At 36.0% G+C, this 26,728-nt stretch overlaps 1 protein-coding gene across 1 annotated transcript in view; it reads right to left on the reverse strand.

The window, feature by feature from the left end:
* LOC110322431 (solute carrier organic anion transporter family member 6A1-like) overlaps positions 1–26,728 on the reverse strand; it is a 69,776-nt gene that overhangs the window by 20,212 nt on the left and 22,836 nt on the right. Inside the window, exons 5-9 of the mRNA XM_021199102.1 lie at positions 22,737–22,855; positions 19,713–19,822; positions 9,064–9,208; positions 4,175–4,370; positions 587–740 (exon numbers count right to left, since the gene is read on the reverse strand). Coding sequence (XP_021054761.1) covers positions 587–740; positions 4,175–4,370; positions 9,064–9,208; positions 19,713–19,822; positions 22,737–22,855 — 724 coding nt within the window. The remainder of the gene's footprint in view (positions 1–586; positions 741–4,174; positions 4,371–9,063; positions 9,209–19,712; positions 19,823–22,736; positions 22,856–26,728) is intronic.

The raw sequence follows: 26,728 nt of genomic DNA on the forward strand, positions 1-26,728 counted from the left end.
GAGAGAGAGAGAGAGAGAGAGAGAGAGAGAGAGAGAGAGAGAGAGAGAGATCAATTGCGAATGATGGCAGCAGTCCTGGAAGTAGGAAGGTTCAAGTCACTGCTATGAGATATGTAATGACGTTTGATCATATTCAATTCACTTAAGCCATATTTTCCCCATCCATATGAGTTCTCTATAGCTTTTAGTTTTATGATAGAGAATATATATATATATATATATATATATATATATATATATATATATAAAATTCACATCCATATCTGAATTGCTGTGTCGCAGAAATAGAAAAATATCAGGAAAATACAGAGTAGGCATTTTGAATCTCAGCACAAGGTCCATTTGAAGGACAGGTGACTCACAGGCTAGCACTGAGTGACATTTGTGCATGTAAAAGTCTGCATTCAAAGTACAGTGGGTGCTGCTGAAAGGAATTAAGTAAACAAGAACTAGCTTTTATTTCCCTGTTGTTAAACTTCGTTAAGGAATATAGAGAAGCCAAATTGTGGAGAGGAGAAAGTGAAGTCTAATCACTACCTACACATAAAGCATCTTCCCAGAGAGGGAGAAGCAAAAGAAAACTTACCTGTTCATTCTGGAATACTTTAGTAGCTCTGCAGCCTGCAAAGCACGGAGAAAAATATTGTTTTTCATCTCTTCCACATACGGAACTATAGAGGGAAGTTGTGCAATCACAAACCTCATTGCAGTTAGCTGTGAGGTTTCCAAGTTGACCATAGCTGTGAAGTTGAGATTAGGAACAATTATAGTACCATCATTTAAATTGTTAATGTGTACATTAGATATCCACAAGATCTATCAGAATACTTATGGAAATATTTTTCACAAATTTACTAAGGTATAAAAACATAATAAAATGTACATTTAAGAATGTACCACTCTATAGTCCTGGAGACATGGTTTAGCTCTTAAGATCGCTTCTTGCTCTTTCAGAGGAGCAAAATTCCATGGCAAACATCCACATGGCAGTTCGCAACCATCTGTAGCTCCAGTTCCAGGGAGTCTGGTGACCTCTTATATTCTCTTTAGGCAGCAGGCATGCATATAGTACACAAGCCTATATGAAAGTGGATACTCAAACATATCATATATATATATATGTTTTAACATATATATGTATAATATATATACATATATATATTAAAAGTACCACACAAATTATTTTGATGATGTAATAAAATTTTTCCAGAGTCTTTTTTATAAATAAAATCTTAACCACTTAAAATTCACAGATTAACTTTACCACCTTAGTACTTATTTACTTATTTATTACTTATTTACTACATATTATTACTTATTAGTACTCTCTTCCTGTTCATCTGTTGGGATTTTATTAAAAAGTAATCACATGACACTTAAATTTTCCTTGTTTCTTTTGAACTAATGATCTTTGCTCTTACGTAAAGTTTGTTTTCATGGTTCTTGTATAAGTAGAATACTTAAATTGTATAAAAGGTTTTAACGTAACTACTTTAGAGTTAGTGTGTGTGTGTACTTTGCTCAAATGTATGTATGTGTACTGTGTGCAGCTCACCAGAGCTCCCACAACCAGAACTAGAGGTGACTAATTGCCTATACAATCTCTACGCTGTCAGTATGGCTGTGACCACACTAGATCCTTCCTTATGTCATTAAACTAGTATTGAAGCCTATCTGTATAATCAATTTTCTTGGAAGAAATGACAGGGACCTTCAGTTGAGTTTCAGTGTAATTATGCTTCCTTGTGCAGTGGGGATTGTATTACACCAGGAAACCTTTCCCTAAATAAATCTGTTTTTGAATAAAACTGCCCGGTATCAGACTCCCTGAAATTTGATCCAAATGACAAAGTCAATCAGAACCAAGTTTTTATTCTCATGTCTTATCAGTTTATTTTTCTCCCTGTTGTGGTACCTACAGGAGTTCCCCTCCATTTGTCCAAAACATGGAGCACAGTGTCCTATGAAAATATAAGATTTTTTTTCTTTAAATGGATATTAGGGTTTCAGGATACTTGAGCCTCTTACAGAAAAGGTTTCTTGACTCTTACCAACTTCTCAGTCTTTGTGACAAATCATTTTGTACAATCAATAAGATGTATGTTAACATCCAGAAAAATAAAATATTCATAGCTATAGTGAATATGAAGATAGCCTATGAGAAGAGAGATAAAAATTCCTGTCAACTGTTCTTGAAAAACACAGATAGGTAAATAGATGATAGATAGATAGATAGATAGATAGATAGATAGATAGATAGATAGATAGATAGATAGATAGATAGACAGATAGAATTTTCTGCCAGTCACATCTATGCAAGGCAGGCAGAATGGATTCCACACCTCCTAATGTCCCAGGCCAAATATACAGGTTCAGGGCTCACCCTCCTCATGATCTGACCAGAACTCAGAGCTCTCCTGCTCCCTGCCTCCTGTCAGCCCTTCCTGTCAGAGCCCAGGAGTGCAGAGCAGCAACACCTAAGTTCCAAGCAGGGGCAGGTGGAGCTCCAGGACCTGCAACTGGAGCTTAGATTTTGTTTTGTTTTGTTTTTTTCTTTATTTGTTGTTTTTTCCTCAAAGCAGTAGTAATTCAGTATCAAAGGTCACTTCATGAGAATTTTTCCCTCATATCAGAAATAACTCAGTATCTATCTCTTCATTATGAAAAATATCAGAAAGAGCCCAAGTTATAGTACAGAACAATTGCAGCTAGGACATAAAGCACTTAAGCTTATGCTGATTAAATTTCCTGATATAGTTGGCATTCATTCAGTGTGTGGAGGATATTCTCCTCTAATGCCCATCAAATCACTGCTTAAATGAGGACTTTGCTTTTGTGGTAGATCACTAAAGGAATAAAATTTTAAATTTTGGGGCTAAATCAATTAGATGTGATCTTATCTGCTTGTAACTACTATTGATTTGAATCTGTTCTCCAAGTTGCTTTCTGGAGACAGTTAAATTTTGAAATAAATGCAACCCCTAAAACACAGCAGCAAGATTGAGGTTCTACATTACTGACCTCATTTATAAATTAACAAATGAAGGACAGAGCCTGATCTACCTTGAAAGAAAGAGAATATTGAAGAAGGACTGTGAGTGTAGAAAGGGTATCTATCGTGAATGGTAACAATTGTCATGATGTACTCAAGGTTGTAATTCAGTAAGCAGAAGTTGGGAAGGATAGCAGATGAGTAGTTTGGATAAAAAATTAAAAACAGACAAAATGGCATCAAAGTTTGATCCAAGGTGATAAGATCAACACGAACTGAGATTTTACTGTAACCTCTTTGTGAGTTCATTTCTCTGATTCCATGAAACCTGCAGGGATGCCTACAGTTCCTGTCTGAATTTCTGCTAGCAGTGTATATGAGATTCACCTATTATCCACAATTCTTTGTAACAGTATGATTTTACTGATTTAGGCATCCTGATATGGGACACTTTTTTTTTTCTAACTAATGGGAGTGAATTAATTTTTATGTGCATTTTCCATGTGTATATCATCATTATTTGAAAAAATTGTGTTTACAATCTGTGGCTTATTATTTTAAAAGTGTCCTGAAAATCCAGATATAGTGGTGCACAACTTAAAACTCAGGATCTGAGAGGCAGCAGCCGGGGGATCTCCTTAAGTTTGCAACCAGGCTGGTATACATACTGAATTCAAGAACAGCCAGGTATGGTTAGGGAGTCCCTGTCTGAACCATGCCCCCCAAGAAAACAGAAGAACAAGTCTTTGAAAAGGCATATTTCAATTATTATTAAGTCTCATTTACAAGTCTCTTCCCAAATTATTAGTATTACATCTTGTTAAAGAATGTGACCTGATCTCTCTACCTTGTAGACATCAAATAGTAGATTTAGAGAGATCAGCTTAAGAACACAACATTAAATTACATTATACATGTTCTAGTAACATTTTGTACTTCCTACATACCCTAACACAAAGTTTTGATCACAAATGACTCATGAATGCATAACAAATAAATATAACTAACCGTTCATATGAGATAGGAACACTTAATATGAAAAAAAAACATGTTCCATGTTTTATACTTCATTTGTAAGATTAATAATTCCAAAAGTTGCATAATTATGCAGTTATGGAATTATTGGTCTGGAAAAATATCCTTTCAGCTATGATTAAAATATAGTAACAAATTTATATTTACCCATCATAATTTTCAGTGATTCCAGCAAATGTTGTTGTTTGACACTCTACAAAAAAGATTAATAGGAAAAGCCCAACTGATACAACAGTTATCACTAAGATAAATTTCAACTTGTTCTTATTAGTCATTTCCAATCTGTCAATAATTAAACCTCCAAGAAAATGGCCAATTACGCTTCCAGGAAGTACAAATGCTCCTGAGAATGGAAAATAAAATACGGTTAAACATAATATGTTGAAAGCACAGAAAATTTAGTACAGATTTCTAAACAAACCAACAAAAATCTCTAGAAAACATATTATTTCCACCACGACACATGCTCCACATATTCATAATAGCCAGAAATTGGAAGCAACCCAGACGTCCCTCAACTGAAGAATGAATACAGAAAGTATGGTTCATTTAGAATGGAATAAGATACAGCTCTTAAAAACAAGGACAAACCGAATTCAAGAACACATCTAAACAATCATTCATCACAATCAAGTAGGCTTCATACCAGGGATGCAGGGATGGTTCAATATACGGAAATCCATTAACGTGACCCACTATATAAACATACTCAAAGAAAAAAACACATGATCTTCTCATTAGTTGCTGAGAAAGCATTTAACAAAATCTAATGCCCCTTCATGAAAAAAGTCTTGGAAAGATCAGGAATTCAACTTCCATATCTAAACATAATAAGAGCAATATACAGCAAACCAGTAGCCAACATCAAACTAAATGGAGAGAAACTCAAAGCAATCCCACNAAAATCAGGGACTAGACAAGGTTGCCCACTTTCTCCCTACCTATTCAATATAGTACCTGAAGTCCTAGCCAGAGCAAATAGACAACAAAAGTAGATAAAATGGATAAAAGTTGGAAAGGAAGAAGTCAAAATATTAATATTTTCAGATGATATGATAGTATACATAAGTGACCCAAAAATTCCACAGAGAAATCCTAAACCTGATAAACAACTTCAGTGAAGTAGCTGGATATAAATTTAACTCAAACAAATCAATGGCCTTTCTCTACACATAGGATAGACATACTGAGAAAGAATTTAGGGAAATAAACCCTTCACAATACTCACAAACAATATTAAATTACTTGGTATGACTCTAACTAAGCAAGATAAAGATCTGTATGATAAGAACTTCACGTCCCTGAAGAAAGAAATCGAAGAAGATCTCAGAAGATGGAAAGATCTCCCATGCTCATGGATTGGCAGGATTAATATAGTCAAAATGGATATCTTGCCAAAAGCAACCTACAGATTCAATGCAATCCCTATCAAAATTCCAACTCAATTCTTCAGAGTTCAAAAGGGCAATTTCTCAACTGAGGAATACTGAATGGCCAAGAAACACCTGAAAAAATGTTCAACATCCTTAGTCATCAGCAAAATGCAAATCAAAACAACCCTGAGATTCCATCTAACTCCAGTCAGAATGGCTAAGAGTAAAAATTCAGGTGACAGCAGATGCTGGCGAGGTTGTGGAGAAAGAGAAACACTCCTCCAGTGCTGGTGGGATTGCAAGCTTGTACAACCACTCTGGAAATCAGTATGGAGGTTCCTCAGAAAATTGGACATAGTACTACTGGAGGATCCAGCAATACCTCTTCTGGGCATATACCCAGAAGATCTTCCAACTGGTAATAAGGACACATGCTCCACTATGTTCATAACAGCCTTATTTATAATAGCCAGAAGCTGGAATGAACCCAGATGTCACTCAATAGAGGAATGGATACAGAAAATGTGGTACATTTACACAATGGAGTACTACTCAGCTATTAAAAACAATGAATTTATGAAATTCTTAGGCAAATGGATGGATCTGGAGGAAATCATCCTGAGTGAGGTAACACAGTCACAAAAGAACTCACTTGATATGCACTCACTGATAAGTGGATATTAGCCCAGAAACTCAGAATACCCAAGATACAATGTGCAAAACACATGAAACTCAAAAGGAAATAAGACCAAAGTGTGAATTCTTTGATTCTTCTCAGAAGGGGGAACAAAATACCCATGAAAGGAGTTACAGAGATAAAGTTTTGAGCTGAGACGAAAGGATGGGCCATCCAGAGACTGCACCACCTGGGGATCCATCCCATAATCAGCCACCAAACACAGACACTATTGGAGATGCAAACAAGATTTTGCTGACTGGAGCCTGATATAGCTGTCACCTATAAGGTTCTGCCAGTATCTGGCAAATACAGAAGTGGATGCTTATAGTCATCCATTGATCAGAGCACAGCGTCTCCAATTAAGGAACTAGAGAAGGTACCCAAGGAGCTGAAGGTGTCTGCAGCTCTATAGGAGGAACAAAAATAGGAACTAACCAGTACCCCCAGAGCTCCCTGGGACTAAACCACCAATCAAAGAAAACACATGGTAGGACTCATGTCTCTAGCTGCATATGTAGCAGAGGATGGCCTAGTTGGCCATCAGTGGGGGCAGTGGCCCTCAGTCTTGTGAAAATCCTATGCCCCAGTATAGGCAAATGCCAGGAAGCAGAAATGGCTGGGTTGGTGAGCAGTGTGAGAGGGGAAGCGATAGGAGATTTTTGAAGAGGAAACTAGGAAAGGGGATAACATTTGAGATATAAAGAATGAAAGTATCTAATAAAATGCAAAAAAAAAAAAAACTCCAAATAGTAGCAAACAAACACAAAAACCAGGACATCATGGATTTTGCAGGAAAATGGATGGAACTAGAAAATATCATTCTAAGTGAGGCAACCCAGACTCAAAAGGACATGTATATACTCGCTGATAAGTGAATATTAGAAAAGAAAAAGTACAGAATGCCCATGACACATCTCACAGATGATAAGACGTTTAATAAGAGGAAAGTCCAAGTTTAATAAGAGGAAAGTCCAAGATGCATCAATCCCACTTAGAAGGGGGAACAAAATAATCACAGGAGACAGATGGAGGGAGGTATCTCGGTGGGAGAAGGGGGAGGAGAAAGTTGGAGTAAGAATCAGCTACGAGGAGAAATAGGAGAGAAGCCCAGAGGGTTAGGGGAATGCATGGAAATATCCATCATTTGGGGGTTCCAAGGACTCAATGGATGTGATCTTAGCCAAGTTGCACAACAGTGTGGAGAGGGAACTCAAATTGTCCACCTCTGCTAGATAGACATGGCCCCAGTGAAGGGATGGGGTCACCAACACACAGTCAAAATTTCTCGTCCAGAATTTTTGTCTAAAACAAATGCAGGGACAACAGTGGAGCAGATACTGAAGGAAAGGCCATCCAGTGACTGGCCTAACTTGGGGTCCATCCCATGGGCGTGCACCAAACCCTGACGCTATTACTGATGCTATGTTGTGCTTGTCCAAAGATGCCTAGCATGGTTGCCCTCTGAGAGGTTGTACCAGCAGCTGGCTAAGACATTTGCAGATGCTGGACTGAGGTTGGGGACCTCTATGGTAGAGTTAGGGGAAGGATTGAAGGAGCTAAAGGGGATGGCATCTCTATAGGAAGACCAACACTCTAAACTAACCTGGACCCTGGGAGCTTCCAGAGACTAAGCCACCGACCAAAGAGCATACTGGGCTGGTCTGAGAATCCCTAGCACATATGTAGCAGAGGACTGTCTAGTCTGGCCTCAGTTGCAGAGGATGAGTCTAATCCTATAGAGATTTGAGGGCCCAGAAAAGGGAGATATCCAGGGAATGGGGACAAGCACCCTCTCAGAGGCAAAGGGGAGGGGGAATGTGATAAATAACTGTGGAATGGAGGATGGAGAGGGGACTCAACATCTGGAATATAAATAAATAAAACAATTAGTTAAATAATGTGGTATTTGAATAAATGTTTACTTTATAATATTTATAACCCTTAGCATGATCAGTCTACTGGATTATAGTAGTAATGGTGTTTTACTTCTATGCACTGGATACTCAGTACAATCCAGGAACATAGTCCATGCCACATAGAAATTAGACGTTGTCTTACTGAGACATATTAATACTGATCGATTTGAATATATATTTTATTTCCAGAGACTTAGCTGAAATAGCAGGCTTTCTCAAAACATCCTGTGAACTAGAATTGGGTGAACCAATCACTCAGATATTACACAGACTGTCAACATGAACATTTTTAACAACAATGTGAGACTCTAGAGTACCCACAATACTTCATGGTTTTTCTATTTAAACATAGGAAACAGAAACCACAAGAAGAATATGAGCTGGAAAAAAACAAAAAAGGAGAAAAACAAAGCACAACTTAATAATCTGCTAATGATCAGGGCTTCTGCCCTAGTAAATATTTGTTTTTTGTTTTGTTTTGTATTGCTTTGTTTTCTGCACATAGTTTATATTCACTCTTTCTTTACTGTCTTTGTGTTTATTTAAGATTAATATAAATATTCTTTTATTATTTCACTTGTTATAGTAAATGCTGTAACATGCCTGCTTGACTTTTATAGCCTAAAATTAACTATTAGGTTAGTTTCAATTATTTCCAGAACATTTTAATATTTCCATTTACAATGTCTTTTAGATCCACATTCCCAATATATTTTTAAGATTGATAATTTATACAATAGAAACTGCTGTTTACTGTCAAAACATAGAACATCTTTTACAAATATGCATGAAAAAGTATCAGTCGACTTAGGCAATATGGCATTGTTTAGAAGAATTAAGGTAAAGTCTAAGTCTATATCTCTTAGCACTATAATGGATAAAGAATGGAATATCTCTTGCAGTAAAGAAAAAAAGAATAACTATAATGCATTAAGTTCAAATTAATGTTAATCTGAGAACTAGAGTTCCTGGTAAAAGAAATATCACTTAATAATAATATCTTTAATATCTCTTAAATATTCACATTGTGAAAAATTTTAAAACAGCACTGGAAGAGGAAATATCTACCTGTGAGCAGAGAGGCAACTCCGGGTGTCATTAAAAACTGACTTTGTAAATGGTGGGGCAAAAAATATAGAGATGCATTAAAAGTCAAATACTCTGAGACTTTGCAGATTGCCTGTGTCAGCAGCAGTGGGTTCTTCAACATATGCTGAAACACAGAACATATCATATCACAATAATTTTATCTCATCACATGCAGAACTGTCTTTCTATAGTCTAAACCTAATGTTTCCTATTATGAAAATCCAACTAAATAATTCCCCAATAGATACATTCAGTAAGAAACTTGTAGTTTTGTTTCTCTCTACAACAATATACCTTTTAACTATGTATCTGGTAGCTCATTGACAGTATTTCTCATTCCCTTATTAGATACCTTCATATTTTGCATTTATCTATCTCAGTTAGTAAGTACTATCTAATTTTCACCATGTGATCTCACTGTATTTATTGGTTCACATAAGGTTAGATATTTATGTAATGTTTAACTCCCCAGTGTCACAAACATGGTTACATTAAAAACCTGCATTCAAGTCCTCTTCAATGCCTATGGAGGAGTAGCTTAGAATTATGTATCCTTAGAAGGGCTTTTGGGCTAAGAGGTTTATGGGTAATTTATTTCAAGTTTTGGTCCAAATTTTTCTTCAGGCTGTATATTTATATAATATAACCTTAATATGAGAGAATGCAGTTTCACAATGAAAAATATCATACTCTAAGCTTCATCAGAACAATACTTAATGTTTGGTAGGCTCTTGTAGAAGTCACTGAGAATGGGACAACCTTACAACTATCATGAGGCTACAACTGAGTATTCTGAAACCTAACCATTAATACAGCTAATATGAGAACAAAGAAGCCTCTAAATAATTTTGTCCTTCAGACTGTGAGCACTTTAGTCATCCGATGTGAAGCTCAGAAGGTTAAACCTCATTTAAATTTTACACTGATAAGTAAAACAGTTTTGTGTTATGCCACTATGTTTTGTCATGCAGCAGTAGGTAGCATAGACTGCCGTACATGACATAATTGGAAATATTTGATGACCATTATCAGCTTCTACATTTGTTCATACGTACACAAGATAATATTTGTTCTGTATTTCTATGTTTTCAAATGTAAATGTGCAGTTTGGGGCTGGAGATATGCCTCAGTTGGTAAAATGCTTGCTTTTCTCAAGGATCTGAACTCATCCCCTATAACTCATAAGATTCTAGACAAGGAGGTAGGTACACACTCATAATATCAGTGCTGAGAGATGTGGAAAGGAGATGGTCCTGAGGCCTATTAGCAAGCTAGTTTAGCCTTCACATCAAGTTCCAGGCTGGCATGTTTCAGAAAATAAATTGAAGATGGATAGCTCCTGAGGAAGCACGCCTAAAGTCACCTGGATAGCACATTTAGGCGTACATATTTCCAGGTGAACCTGAACATACATGAATATCTACATGCCAATAAACACAAACCTGTATATTTCTCTATATAATTTAGGTGTTCACTGTGTATGTTTGTTTGTACTATTCAATTACACTTCCTTATCATTTGAGTTGATAAGAATTCACTATTTATTGTATTAACTTCTTTCATACATTTAGGTAACCAGGAGAATCATTTTGCCTTTATGTTATCTAACTTATAAAATTAATATTGTGTTTTACATTGCTTAAATCTTATTTAAAACATATTTCCATATATATATAAAAGTTGTCTACTCCACAAGTATAGTTTATTTATATTCAAATAAGAAATTTTTTATTCCTTAAAATATAAAATGCATGCCATATTATCATTGCATTGGATTGAAAGATTATTGGGCTAAATATCTCATACATGGACATAGTCATATAGTTATTTCATGAATGATCACTATATGTCTCTCAACTTACCCAAATATTTACTGAAACAATAGTTTGCATTCAAATTCCTTCATCAATTTTGAAGGTATCACTGCTGAATAAGTTTCTGCAGTACTTACAATTTTGTGACTGTTTTAGTCTACAATTCAATGTTAGGTTTAAATTAAAGGTATAAAATAGGAAGGCACACTGTCACTGTTTAATGAGCAGAGAAACCTAAAATCAATACTGAAACAATTAGAAATAATTCCTTAATTTAGAAAATTTATAGTGTATAAAATCAAGTATAAAATATAGTATCATTTACATAGCCAAATGAACTTGCTGAGCTAGAAATTATGAATGCACTCACAAAAAATAGCTATCTAGAAAATGCCTGAGATAAGTTTAGAAATGTAGCACCTCTATAGTGAAAATTGTAAAACACTGTGGAAAGAAACTGAAGTAGACACACACACACACACACACACACACACACACATACACACACAAATATCGTACGTGATAATGATAGAATTAACACTGAAAAACAAAAGCTAATCTATATATTCAATGCAACCATAACTAATATTATATTAGAACTATTAAAAACAATATTGAAGCTCCCAAAGTAGAGAAAAAGATGCCAATAAGTTGAATTAAACTGTAATACAACAGTGAGAAGTGTCAGTATACCTGAGATTTAGACTATTACAGAGCCACGGTAGACAAAGGAGCATGACCCAGACAAAACTCACAGAGTCCACTGAGCCAAAGATCAAACTCTTCTGGTTCAGTCATCTATACACAGCAGCTTTTTGATAAATGTACATAAAATATACACTGAAGAAAAGGCAAGTTCTTCAATGAATAAATGTCCACTTGCAGAAAACTGTAAATTGATCCTGTATTTCATATGTAGTAAAGGTCAAATAAAAAGTGATTAAAATGTAAACATAAGACCATAAATTCTATCTACTAAGTTGGAACATAAATGCTTCACTGTATCAGTTTGAACAATGATAATATTTTTATCTGACTCCAAAAATACAGAAAACAGAAGCCATGGAGATAAATGAGGTCATTTAAAAACCCAAGATGCTTTTGTTTAGGAAAACCCCACTCAGGGATCCATCCCATCATCAGCCACCAAACCCAGATGCTATTGCACATGCCAGTAAGATTCTGCTGAAGGGACCCTGATATAGCAGCCTCTTGTGAGGATATGCCAGTGCTTGGCAAACACAGAAGTGGATGCTCACAGTCAGCTATTGGATGGAACACAGGGCCCCCAGTGGAGGAGCTAGAGAAAGAACCCAAGGAGCTGAAGGGGGCTGCAACCCTATAGGTGGAACAACAATATGAACTAACCAGTATCCTCTGAGCTTGTGTCTCTAGCTGCATATGTAGCAGAAGATGGCCTAATCGGCCATTATTGGGAAGAGAGGCCCCTTGGTCTTGCAAACTTTATATGACCCAGCACAGGGGAAGGCCAGGGCCAAGAAGTGGGAGTGGGTGGGTAGGGGAGCAAGGGCGGGGGGAGGGTATAGGGAACTTTTGGGATAGCATTTGAAATGTAAATAAAGAAAATAGCTAATAAAAAAATGAACTCAGTGTTACAAAAAGAAAAAGAAAAAATAAAGAAACAATCACTGGAATGAAGAGACAAGGATAAACAAACAGGACAGGTTCTAAAGAAAATTGAAATGAAAAAGGCAATCCAATTTAAGAGTTGACATATGATCTATATACGTACCAAAAGAATATAACTAGTTGAGAAATGACATGTAAAAATGCAAAGTAGCCAGAAGAATTCTGGTGCAAGTAACACTCAATGTGGGACTAAGCAGAATTAGAAATTTGATTTCAGATGCTATGATTTCTGATGCTATGGAGGAAATGACAGGGCGGGGTTTAATCGATGGATATCTTCTTTCAACATGCCAGCTTTGCTCCAAAGAGGATATCCTGAGTGTTTGTTTGTTTGTTTGTTTTTATTCTTCCTAAATTTTGTTTCAAAAAATGGTTGAGATGATGACTGAGCCACTGTAAAAAATGTGTGTGGAAACTGGGGGACCTGAGAAACAAAGGATTGGATGAAATGAGATTACACAAGGGTTCACTCTGCTTTCCATTTTCTGAAAGTGTTGCAGAGTTGGCTGTGCAACTCAGGGAAAAAATGAAGGTGGAGGTGTAAATGCTGGTAAGGGGAGGAGTGCCAGAAAAGGGAGGACTGAGCAGGAGAACAGGAATTTCTCACAGAGGGAAAGAAAGAAAGAAGCTGCTCTATAGGATAGTCACGTCCAAGAAAAAATGAATAGGAGGGAGGACAATTTGATTAAACAGCCAGTTTTGAGAATTAGAAATCAACTGGTCCTGGGTTAGGAGATCGCCAACCACTTATCAGTGAGTGCATATCATGTGTGTTCTTCAGAATACCCAAGATGCAATTCACAAGCAAATAAAACTCAAGGAGGAAGACCAATGTATGGGTACTTCAATCCTTCTTAGAAGAGGGAACAAAATACCTATGGGAGGAGTTACAGAGACAAAGTATGGAACAGAGACTGAAGGAATGATCATCCACAGACTGTCCCACCTGGAGATCCATCCCATACACAGTCACCAAACCCAGACACTATTGTGGATGCCAACAAGTGCTTGCTGACAGGAACCTGATATAGCTGTCTCCTGAGAGGCTCTACCAGTGCCTGACAAATACAGAAGTAGATGCACTCAGCCAGCCATTGGACCTAGCACAGGGTCCCCAATGAAGGAGTTTGAGAAAGTACCCAAGGAGCTGAAGGGGTTTGCAGCCCCCTAGGACAAACAGCAATATGAAGTAACTAGTAGCCTCAGAGCTCCCAAGGACTAAACCACCAATCAAAGAGTACGCATGGTGGGACTCATGGTTCCAGCTGCCTATGTTGCAGAGGATGGCCTAGTTGGTCATCAATGGAAAGAGAGGCTCTTGGTCCTATAAATGCTCTATGCCCCAGGGTAGGGGAATGCCAGGGCCAGGAAGTCGGAGTGGGTGGGTTAGTGAGCAGGGGGAGGGGGACAGGGAATATATGGTTTTCAGAGGGGAAATCAGGAAGGGGGATAACATTTAAAATGTAAATAAAGAAAATGTCTAATAAAAATAAGAAATATCAACATGCATATATAATAGAGATTAAAAACAAACAAACAAACAAAAAAACCAAAACACATACACAAAAAGGAGATTGCCATCAACAATGGCCTGCATATACCTGCTAATGGGGTAGAACTAGGTTATCAGGAGACAGGATGGTGTCTTATAGAAATGATATAACTAAGCTAATGTAAAGACACCAGGATTTCACATGAGATGCACTTGCCTTATTTTGTTAAATTCTAAATAACTTGGCTACTCAATATAGAATTATTGTGCAAACTGAAAAGGATTGGTGATGGCTCTACTAGATCAAAGACTGCAATTGCAATGCTTAACAGTAAAACAGAACAAGAGGAATGGTTATAGTCAAAGATCAGTTGCTGGGTGAAGGGTAGTACTCTGATACAGAAGAAAAATTTCAGTTTGTTGATGCTGATGTAGAACAATGTCACTTGGTGGTTTTAAGAGCTTGGGACAAAGTTCAGGAGCCAAGGAATGGATTCATTTCATTTGCAAACATTATACAAGATTCTGGGGAAGACTCCACTGATTTTTTTTTTCACAGAAATTAGTCTCAGCTGTGAATAAAGCCATATCAGATCCTGATGAAAGACAGGTATTGATAAGAATTTTGGCATATGAAAATGCAAGTACTGAGTGTAGAAAGTTATTAGACCATTATATAAGCAGGCAGCACCTAAGGATGGGTGGATAAAAGCTATAACTGATCTCAGTTTCACTTGTACCATGCTAATATCACAGGGCAAACTAAAGACAGATGTCTCTGATATCACATCCCTGGTGCTTCAGTTGCAGGAAATATGACAATTTGCAAAGAGACTGGAGCCAAGCCACATAAGCACTGTGAATTAACTATGATAAATTATAGTACTGGAAAGGTGAATAAGCTATTTCTACCAGCAATGTTTTTTTCTTTTTTCTAAAGATAAACAAGAAGGAAGGCCCATGCTTCCAGGGATGTTCAGGTCATAGGACAGGATTGTCATTGGACCAATGAGTGTAAATCGAAGAGAAACATCCAAGACAATTTTTTTACTGTCTGGAATTGGATTTGGGAGCCTGGCTCAAGACTCCCCCTAGCAAAACTTTATGAGCCATTTCAAACAAGAGTAGCCAAAAGCCATCAGGTTATACAGAAAAAAACTGTAGAATTAAATCAGCCAGTATACTGTAAGGATGTGTTGAAATCAGAAAGGGAGCCTTTAACAGTTTTGCATTGGGGACAAGTAAGTTCATATTTTCACAGAAACAAAAAACTGTCAATACCATCAAAAGTGATGAAAATAAAACTTGAGCAGAAGTCTCCTGAAAACCTTGGCCACTGACCCCAAAATTGCTTATTTCACTGAAAGTAGCCCTGTTTCTAATTTCCCCAAACCACACAGCACACTTAATGGCTTAAAACAGAAAGGAGGCAATGTAGTGAGAGGTTTTGGTTTCTTTTAAAAATCACAGAAATATAAGAATATGTTTCTGTTTTAATCCCAGGTATAGGATATAGGACTGCTTCAGATTGTACACAGCAGTTGACCATAATTTGTCTTGTGATCTAGCAGGGCTATTATATTGCCTGTTGTAGATAGTTTCTGTAATTATGTGACATTTGGAATTCCAGGGTCTCTTAAAATGGTATATAAATACTAGGGCCACAAGTATTGCGGAACTGTTGGTATTTGGTTGGTTGCTGTTTGAAAATAGTCATGTTCAAAGATTAAACAAGAAGAAGAAAATATTAGATATCCTGATACTGGACATTAAACTTGCCCTAGAGTTCTAGGTACCCCTAATCAGTATGTAATAGTATAAAAACAATGTGATCACCCCTGTCAACTCGATCCTCTCCTATCTATTTGCTACAGGGTTGAAAGGGTGAAAGAAGGCCAGAAAAGAGTGAAGGAAAAAAAGAACCCAGAAAGCAGATGAAAGTTCAGCTACAGAATTCACTGGCCAAAATGCTGAGCCAAATTCAACTCTTCTACCCTTAATTTGTTTTAGGCACACATTCTGCCACAGTGATAACAAATAGGTATTATCAGAGAGCCTAAACTTCAAAAACCAAGATTCTTGTCAAGGATGAATATCACAAACAGTTATAACTTATTGGTTGGGATGTGGTTTGGTCCAGCTACTATGAAAAAGAATGATATTACTCAAAAATCAAGAGCAGACCTACAGTATGATCCAGCTACTTAATACATAATAATACAAGCATTTATATTTATACCTGTAAAGATTCAGACAATAGCTAATGGTCTTAGTTACTTTAGCTCAGGCAGCATATGCTCATACAACTTTTCATGCCATATCCAGGTCAGAAAAAGTGAGAAAATAATGGATCAGGCTTCCAGAGTCCATGTTTAACGACCTAAAGACTTTTGCTTAGGCTCCAAGTCTTAGAATCTGCAAAATATCCTAATATTTTTCTAGGAAATAAGCCCTTCCTATGATACTGACTTTAGAGCATACTGAAGACTATTTAAATTAGGGTATTATCAAAAAATAATGATCAGCATAGCAACAAATGCCATGATTCACAATTAACCTAGGTAACTATTAATCAATAACCTGATAAAATGAGCATGGCATATGTGTATATGTGTACATACATGTACATGTGTATGCTTATGGGCATGTTCATATATATATATATGTATATATATATATATATACATATGTTTGTGTGTTATAGAGTATTATTTGCTATAAAGACAAATGAAATCTCATAATTTGTAAATGATATACATAAGTGAAGCAAAATTCATTAATTATTATATAAGTTAAAGAGAAAGACAAATTCAAAGTGCTCTCTGCAGTATCTAGGGGGCTAAGAAAATAGTTTATCTGCATACAGAACACTGATTATTAATAGTGTTGTAGAAATAAAACTGGGAATGGATAAAAGTTTGCAGAAAATCATGCTAGGAATAAGCTTTAATGTATAGTGAGAACACCATGGTCCCCAACTATAAGTTTCATAATTTAAAGGAGTATCTTAAAGACTACAAATACATAAGAGTTATAATTGTGAGATTAAGGGACACTAATTTTTCATGATTCAGTCAGTGTCTGCTATCTTCAGTGAGATATCATAATAAACCCTATTAATATACACAGTTAATTCACTTTATTCAAAGAATTTTAAATAATACAAACCTTAACAACCATTTGTAACTTTACAAAATATTGTTAAACATTTCAGCTTAATATTTAACAATGTAAACCATTTATATTTATTTAGTCTCTACATTGTTAAATAATAGTTGCATGTAATATTTGTATAGAATTAGTATTAAATAGGTCAGCTGTGGAGCTGCATACCTGAAATTCGAGAACTCCAGTGGCTGAGGAAGGGTTAATGTTCAAGTATAACCTGAGCTTTAGAATGCAACTTTTAAAAATGGAATTAGATTTTGAATAAATATAATCAATTATTACAATGGATTTAAAATTTCATAAAGATACGCATTTAGAAAATAGGAATATATGAAAATAAATCTTATATAGAATATCCACTTAGCTCTAGAAGGATTCAACTATTAGCAAAAACTGTATCATGAGGGCAGTCAATACTCTGGACCTAGCTTTTGTTCAGATCAACCCTGACAGAGTCAATTCAATCCACACAAGAAATGCTAGCTAAGTTATTCACAGTAACAAACAAGAAAATCTCAAAATTAGCATGGAAGTATGAAAGACCAAGGAGAGTCGAAACCAACCTGGACAATAAGGACACTGGTTGAGGTATCACTCTATGTGATTTCAAGTTATTCTATAGAACCATAGTAAAAAAGAACATGGTACTGGCACAAAAACAGGTCTGGTAATCAATGTAGTAGAACAGATATAACTCCATGCAATGAGAGTCACTGTGGTTTTTCACAACTGATCTCCAAAATATAGATTGGAGAAGGTAGTATCTTCAGCAAATACTGCTGGAAAAACTGGACATCTGTAGGTATAAGAAAAAAGTGTGATCCTTGTCTCTCCCCCTGCACAAAAATCAATTATGAATGGATCAATGACCCACACAAGTATTACATCTGAATCTCTAAAACTCCTAGAGGGTAAAATAAGGAATTCATTTAAAGATAAGGAAAGGGATTTCTAAATATGATTTCAGTGACTTAAGAGATTATGTAAATAATGGAGATGTGGAGTCTCATGAGATCAAAATACTTCTTTTCTGCAAAGGAAACCCTTCATAGAATGAACTGATATCATACTAAATGGGAAAAAAATCTTCCCAAATATATATGTGATAGATGGTGATAATATACAAAGAAGAAAATAAACCTAAAGAAGGCAAGGAACCCAATTAACAAATGATCTAGGAATATACACTGAGAATCCCCTGAAATAAAAGCAGATCTAATCCCCCATCCTCATTTCAAGCATGATAGCAAAAGGAGGCGACTTTTCCTCACTATTCTTTCCCATTCCTAGATACCATATCCTTCAACACAAGAATGGATAAAAGATATGTGGTACATTTACACCATGGAGTATACCTCAGGTGTTAAAATTAATGACATCATCGAATTTGCAAGCAAATGGCTGGAGCTAGTTAGCCATCATTCTGTGTGACATAACCAAGACCCAGATAGATAAATATGGTATATATTTACTTATATGCAGAGATTCACTCTTAAGTAAATGATAAACCAACTACAGTCCTTATATTCTGGGACGTTATGTATTGAGGAAGGGACTAGGGGCAACAGAGTTATCTAATTAATACTTTCCTCTTTCCTAGTGAGGGTTATTTATCTTTCTCTCAGTGTTCCTATTTGCATGTAGTTCTTTCTCTATAGTTAAGAGAAAGGGGTTTGGTATGCATGGAAATAAAAAGAGGGAAGAAAGGGAAAGAGAGAAGACCCATGCTATATTTTAATTGTAAAATAAAATATTTTCTAAAAAGGAATGGGATGGTTTGAGTAGAAAAATGAACAATGAAAGGATATCTCTAGGAAAGAGAAAATAACTAAAAATTCAGAGGATATATAATTTTAAAGTGAGTTAGGAAAATTCAATTGATGTTATTTTCAAGACTCTTGGAAGTGTTATTCACAGTGTAAAATACACTTAAGAATGAATGAAATGTGTGTGTGTGAAAATTATAACCAAGCAATCTATATGCCAGAAAGAATGTTATAAGTAGGAGAAATAATATTCAGAATAGGACTAGAGCATTGAAAGGGGCTCCCTATGCATTCCTATGTCTGTAAATTCTATGATAAACTTGCTTATCATACAGAGAAACAAAGAATTTTGTTTTAAATATTGTGATTTTATTTGTGTGTTGGGGGAGTGGCTATGTGTTAACACAGAGTTCTTCCAGTTTATGTAATTTTGTTAAATGTCATATTTATTTCTTTAGAGACAATAAAAACAAAATTGTATCAAATCAATGAAATTAAAAATAATCAAAATTATACTTGTGTCTTATTAGTCTCTAGCTCTAGATGTGTCTTTAGCATTATCAAAGAAGGGGTTATTTCTTTCCATTATGAGGAAAACATATAATATAATAATTTATCTAAGAGAATCCAAACCTTTCATGCAAATTTAAATTAAACCGTTTGTCACACTCTTAACTCTTAACTGTATAATTTAGACAGGTCAATTAAATTGACTTGTTAAAAAATATTTTACTTTACCCAAATATTAAGAAGAAAACCCTTCAAATCAGGTTGAATTTTCATATCTTTAAGTCTCCTGTCAATGGTCGGAGGTTCCTTTCTTTTCGCAAGTCTTAACTTATGTGCACCTATAGGTTGCAAGAAAGATAATCTTTTTTTTATCTCCAAGTCAATACGAATATATACATCATTCACTTGTACACATTATAATATTCTCATTTTGTCATGGAATTTAAAATGAGTTATGTTAAAAACACTAAAAGCAATGTATGTTTTAGAACACAAATTCTTCAACAACAGTTGTGCTTTGCAAAATGTAATTCTTTGATAATGAGTACTTCTCATATTTGACTTGCTATAATTCTGCAGTTGATCACAATGCCTATCTTTTAACTGTTGAAAGTATGGGACCTATGGCTGAATTAATTCTTAATTTAATGTAGAATTAGATAGCCATATTCAATTAATAACATATGATGACACAGCCCAAGATTCTCTCCCCATGAAACGTCATTTATGTATCAGAAAATAGTTTGTAGTAATAAGTGTCACTACCAAGTTAGAAGTTTGTGCAAGGATACATAGTAATAATGCAAAAGTAATAATACTAATAAATGTAATTATAATAATTTCATTCTTGTATACCTATCATTATACTTTCTCACTTGACATGCTCTTACTCACTGCTCTCTCCTACCCCCTTTATCTTTTCTTCTCACGCAGCCCCTTTTGTCCATTCATTTTCTACATGTTCCTACCACCACAACCTGTTTGCTGCAAGTGTTATGACTGTTCTTTACATCTGAGTCAAGTGCCCTGGGGAGTATATTTCCTTATCCAGTCATTTGTTTTAGTATTACTAGGCAGACTTTAAACCATGGTTGTTGTGAACAGTGCAGTAAGGGTAATGAAGGTTTCACTATTCTTGGGTGATCTCTTATTGGCACTTCCTTAATGACAGCTACTCTGGGTGGTGAGAGATTCCAGGTGTTAAACACTTACTTTTAACATTTTAGGTTAGTATATAAAGTAGACGACTTCATAACTTTTTAAAATGTGTATAATTCATCATACTCTGTTCTTATTTGTTCCTTTCCCTATTGCTCCCCCACATGTCATGACCACCCACCCCCGTTGATTCCTCTCTCTGTAAGTCTCACATTCTGCTTATGTATTATCTGTATTTCACTGCTGTCTATCCAACTTCCCTTATGCTCTCTTCAGACCCTCACTTCACCACTTCTCTAGTTGTCATTCTGACAATGCCCCTGCACACATGCACACCCAGATACACACATACTACATGCATGTATGTGTGTATATACATACATACTTTTAAATTTATATCACACGTATTAAGGAAAACATTTGTGCTTTGACACTCTGAGTTTCACTGGTTTGAATTAACATAAGAATTCCTCCCACTTTCACAGTTTCATTTTTCTTTATGGCTGAATAAAATTCCACTCTATATAGGAACTATGTTTTCTTTATCCCATTACATTGTTTATAGAAATCTTGATAAGTTCAGTCTTCTAACTATTTTCAATAGTGAGGCAATAAGTAAAGATACATAGCTATTCAGGCATACATATGCAAGAATCATATGATTAGGTCATATAACAGTTTTATTTTCAGGTCTTTAAGAAAGATTTTTGATTATGTATAAATTTTTGTATGAGAAAGTATGGGCACACAAGCAATTATCTATGTGGCCTACAGGTACAGGTAGTTATGACCAAACTCAGGTCATCTGCAAGAGGAGCATGCACTCTTAACTATTAAAACATCTCTCCAGCCCCTTAATTTCTGGAATTTTTTTGGAGGAACCTCCAGAGTAACTGTAGAAGTTTATGTTGCCACGAACATTGAGTAAAGGTTTTATTTTGCCCACAATCTTTTGAGCATTTATTCTCTCAAGGAGATGGAATTTCAGTGCAGATTTAATTTTCATTTGCTTAATGGAAAATGATGCCAAACATTGTACAAATACTTATTGCCCATTTGTATTTCTTTAAAAACTGGTTATGTAGCCATGTGGTGGTGGCACAAGCTTAAATCAAGTCCTTGGGAGGCAGACATAGGTGATCTTTGAGTTTATAGGCAGCATGATCTATAGAGTGAGGTGTAACACAGCTGTGGCTACTGAGAGAAACCCTGTCTTAAAAAAATATTTTTTTCACATAGGTTCTGTTAGTGATGAGATTTCCTTTATAGAACTGTTTCAGTGGTATGCCAAATGCTTGTGTATATTGTACTTTCACCTTTCATTTCCATTTGTATTTTATTAAGAACTGAACCTGAACATTCAGACCCCCTTTCCTCTTTTTGTGCTTGCTTTTGCATTCATTGCAAGTCCATTCCTTCACTGGCATTAGAGCCTATGTCTTTGTAATTTCTGAGAAGCAACTGAGGCATTTAGACTCATGGACTGAGCAAAAACTGACCATCCTTTCACAGACAGATGTTGTATTAGCTGTAGCAGAATGTGTAAGTCATTCTAATGAATCCCATATATATGTATGAAATACAAATATATATGAAATACAAATAAATATGAAATAAAAATCTATATATGAAATAAAAATTATATCTATACATCTCAATATAGATCCATAGATAGATAGATAGATAGATAGATAGATAGATAGATAGATAGATAGATAGATAGATAGATAAAAGGGATTCATTCTGTACATCCTGTTACTGTAGACAATCTGACTAACATTCAAGGGTAGATAGATTTAAGTATACCTTCATATTCAAAAACACCTATGCACATTAAAGAAAAAGGGATTATTAAAAAGAAATAATGAGCAACAAAAAATATATATAAATAAAAATATAGTTCATAAATACAATATGTGGATATGATATTGCTTGATTTGGTAAAAACAACAACCACACTATAAAAATATTTCTTTGATACAGAGCAATACCAGTAGGAAATCATATTCATAAGGAGATGTAGTTTATCTGTGCTTTGAGAATGGGAGCTTAGGGTAAAAATTCTGTAACTAATTATATTCTTTTTATACTCACCAGGTAAACTAGTTGGAAAACATACAATCATGAAAGATATACAAAATGAGATTGCAGCAATAACCAAAAAACTTTTCCACCACCCACTCTGCAACAGTTGATACACCTTAGCAGGTCCACTTGAATAGAGAAAGATAAAAAAATTTAATTAGAGACATTTATAAAACAAATCATAATTTGTTGGGAGAACAGGAGAGTTTTCAGTTAATTTGCATTCCCTTGTAGTTTGTCACTATGAATTTGCTGACAAGAGCCAGTTGTCAGCAATGTTACTGTTTTGTTTTTCCTCCCATCAGAGCCTCACGTCTGCACTTCCATTATCAGTGACATGACTCAGGCAGCAGACAGTCCTCTTTGCTTATATTTAATTTTTTTTTTGTACCTCTGGAAAACCAAATCTGGCTTCTTATTCATCTGTCTCCTTTAAATTTTGCATCCAGAACTCTGTTGTATGTAGTTTGCAAAACTTTTCTTGTTTATGGCATCTGACCCTGGAGGTCACATGACATCCGTAATCCCTTCCTTCAGGCCCCTTGTTTTAAATGTGCTTGCTACTTCTGTAGTCTTTTCAGTTTCCCTATTCGACCCATTTGCATTCTTCTTTAGCTTTCTATTGCTTTTTACAGAGCTGGCAAGGTAGAAGTTGGACATGAGAGACCCTGTACTGGGATTTGCTAAATTTCTCTTTCATAGAATGGTTGTGAGCTAACAGCATGTCTTGTCTTTAATCAATGCTGAACCCAATAGGATAATTTTCAAAATTACCAAAGGTTTTTTGTTTGTTTGAATCATTTAGGAAAAGGTCTACAGTGTTCAGTATTCTATTACTAGTATTTTTAGATCCACACCCATGGAAAAATCATAGCTGGGAGACAGAGAAATGCCCCAGCAGAGAGTATCATGAGTCCTGGGTACCTTTGCATCAATAGAGTTTAGTTTTGAGTAACCGCATGGTGGTTTATAATCACCTCTAAGTTAGGTTTCAAAGTATTCAATGCTCTCTTCACACACATTATGCAGACTCATATATGCTGCAAAACCACTCCCACACATAAAATACAAATGAATACACCTTTATTATGAACTGATGCTCACTTCTACACCAGCTTGTTCTGGAGGAACTCTTCCTACAACACTTGAAGAGTTTCTTAGACTTCCTTTCATCAAATGTGGAAGTATTCACAGTGTTATTCACTGGTAAGGCAAATCCTAATTTTTTATTGGATATTTTCTTTATTTACATTTCAAATATTTTCCTCTTTCCAGATCTTCCCTTTGGAACCTCCTATCCCATCCTCCCTCCCCGTCTCTATGAGGGTGCTCCCCACATGCACACACCTACTCCCATCTTCCTGCCCTGGCATTCCCCTACACTGGGGCATGGAACACCCTCAGGCCCAAGGGTCTATCCTCCCACTGATGTCCAAGAAGGCCATCCTCGGCCACATATGTGGCCAGTGCAGTCGGTCATTCTATGTGTATTCTATGGTTGGTGGTCCAGTTCTCAGGAGCTCCGAAAGGTCTAGCTTGTTGACACCATTGCTTCTTCCAAGGGGATGTAAACCCCCTCAGCTCCTTCAATCCCTTCTCCAACTCCTCCATCAGGGACCTCTGAGCTCAGTCCAGTGGTTGGATGCGAGCTTCAGCCTCTGTCTTTGTCAGGCTCTGGCAGAGAACCTGAGGGCAGGGGACAGCCATATTAGGCTTCCATCAGCAATCACTTCCCGGCATCCACAATAACTTCTAGGTTTGGTAGCTGTATATGGGATGGATCCCCAGGTTGGGCAGTCTCTGGATGATCTTTCCTTCAGTCTCTGTTCCATACTTTTTCTCCATATTTCCTCCTGTGAGTATTTTGTTCACCCTTCTAAAAAGCAATGAAGAATCCACATTTTAGTCCTCCGTCTTCTTAGGCTTCATATGGTCTGTGAATTGAATCTTGGACATTCTGAACTTTTGGACTAACATCCATTTATCAGTGAGTACATACCATGTTTGTTCCTTTGTTACTGAGTCACCTCACCCAGGATGATATCCTCAAGTTCCATCCATTTGCCTGCGAATTTCATGAATTCATTGTTTTTAATGGCTGAGTAGTCCTCCATTGTGTAAATGTACCACATTTTCTGTATCCATTCCTCTGTTGAGAGACATCTGGGTTGTTTCCAGCTTCTGGCTATTATAAATAAGGCTGCTATGAACATAGTGAAGCATGTGTCCTTATTCCATGTTTAAGCATCTTTTGGGTGTATGCCCAGGAGTAGTATAGCTGGATCCTCAGGTAGTACTATGTTCAATTTTCTGAAGAACCACCAAGCTGATTTCCAGAGTGTTTGTACCAGTTTGCAATCCCACCAGCAATGGAGGAGTGTTCCTCTTTCTCCACATCCTTGCCAGCATCTGCTGTCCCCTGAATTTTCCATCTTAGCCATTATGACTGGTGTGAGGTGGAATCTCAGGGTTGTTTCGATTTGCATTTCTCTGAGGACTAAGGATGTTGAACATTTAAGTGCTTCTCAGCCCTTCAAGTTTCCTCAGTTGAGAATTCTCTCTTTAGATTTGTTCCCCATTTTTTAAAAATAGGGTTATTTTGGTTCTCTGGAGTCTAACTTCTTGGGGCTGTAAACATATTCTTGTTTCTAAGCACATTAGCAAAAATTATTTTTCAGAAAGTGCCCACTCTGAATGACAATGTCTATTCCTAATTTTTACCTCATTGTAAATGTTTTTTCAGAAGTCTTATTTTATACTTTTGTTAAACTGAGTGGAGTTTTTGGAAGATTACTTTTCATACTTGAAATAAACACTTATTTATTTTTAAAGAAAAAAATCCTTATATTTTGAACATGTCATTCAGGAACATAAGTATCCATCCACAATCCTATAAAGTCCCAATCTTCATTTTCACAATCTGCTTGCTATATATGTTACTATGTAACATCCATAGGCTCTACACCTTACTTTCTTGTTACTATACATTTACTGATGTTTATTCATTGTGGTACCGAGTATTGAACCATGGCTTCCCCCATGTTAAGCAGGAGCTCTATGATTAAAGGAAACCCTACGTTTCCTTTAAAACGACTTCAATTTTACTCTTAAGCTGAAAAGCCTCACATGAATCCTCCAAAGGTTTGAGAGTACATGGATCACCACTGCCCTAACTCCCTGTTGCTTGTAATATCTACAAGTTTTGTGTTTCTTCATAATTTGAATCCACTTGTATGTTTTTAATAACACATCACATGTGGCACATACTATGTGTAATTGTACACCTAGAAGAACTGAAGCCTCCAATAAAAGCAAATCTTTTAAAAAGCTATGAAATATAAGCAATAAATGTTGATTATATTTACCAGATACATTTGGAAATCAAAATATTTTCCTCACGCTCAAAAGTAAGTTATTTTGAAAACTAAAAATTGTTATGATTCTTTTATACGACAATCAGCAAACTGAAAGGCCGATTTATTACTTTTCTGACACATATTCAGTGACACATAATAAACCTTCTTTGATCAACATTAAAAAAGACTAGAGAAAACATCACAGCATGTTGTTTTCTTTTATGGAAAGGTAATAATGCTTACCAATTTAACACATGAGTGTAGTTGAAACCTAAGTGCTTTGGTCATTATCAGGATGTTGAATTTAGCAAGAAGAATTCGTGTTTATTTTAAATAATTATTATTTTCTTTAAATCTTTTGTTACATTTATTTATTTGATGCATATGAGTGCTTTGTGTGCATGCATGTAGTGCACCATATGCAGAGTTGAGAAGAGGCTGTCATACACACCCTGGACTTGTGTTTACAGATCGCTGTGAACCCCTATGTGAGTGCTGGGAACCAGTCCAGGTCTGTGGAGCGCCGCCTCACATAGCCGGCCTCACATAGCCGTTACATCCGTTGCCGGGAGTGATACTATGTTGCGCATGTGTAAGCCAGGCCACACCCTAAGGGCCGGAGTGCTCGCCTCTGACATCACATCG

Source organism: Mus pahari, chromosome 5 (genome assembly GCF_900095145.1).
Source record: "Mus pahari chromosome 5, PAHARI_EIJ_v1.1, whole genome shotgun sequence".
NCBI lineage: Eukaryota > Metazoa > Chordata > Mammalia > Rodentia > Muridae > Mus > Mus pahari.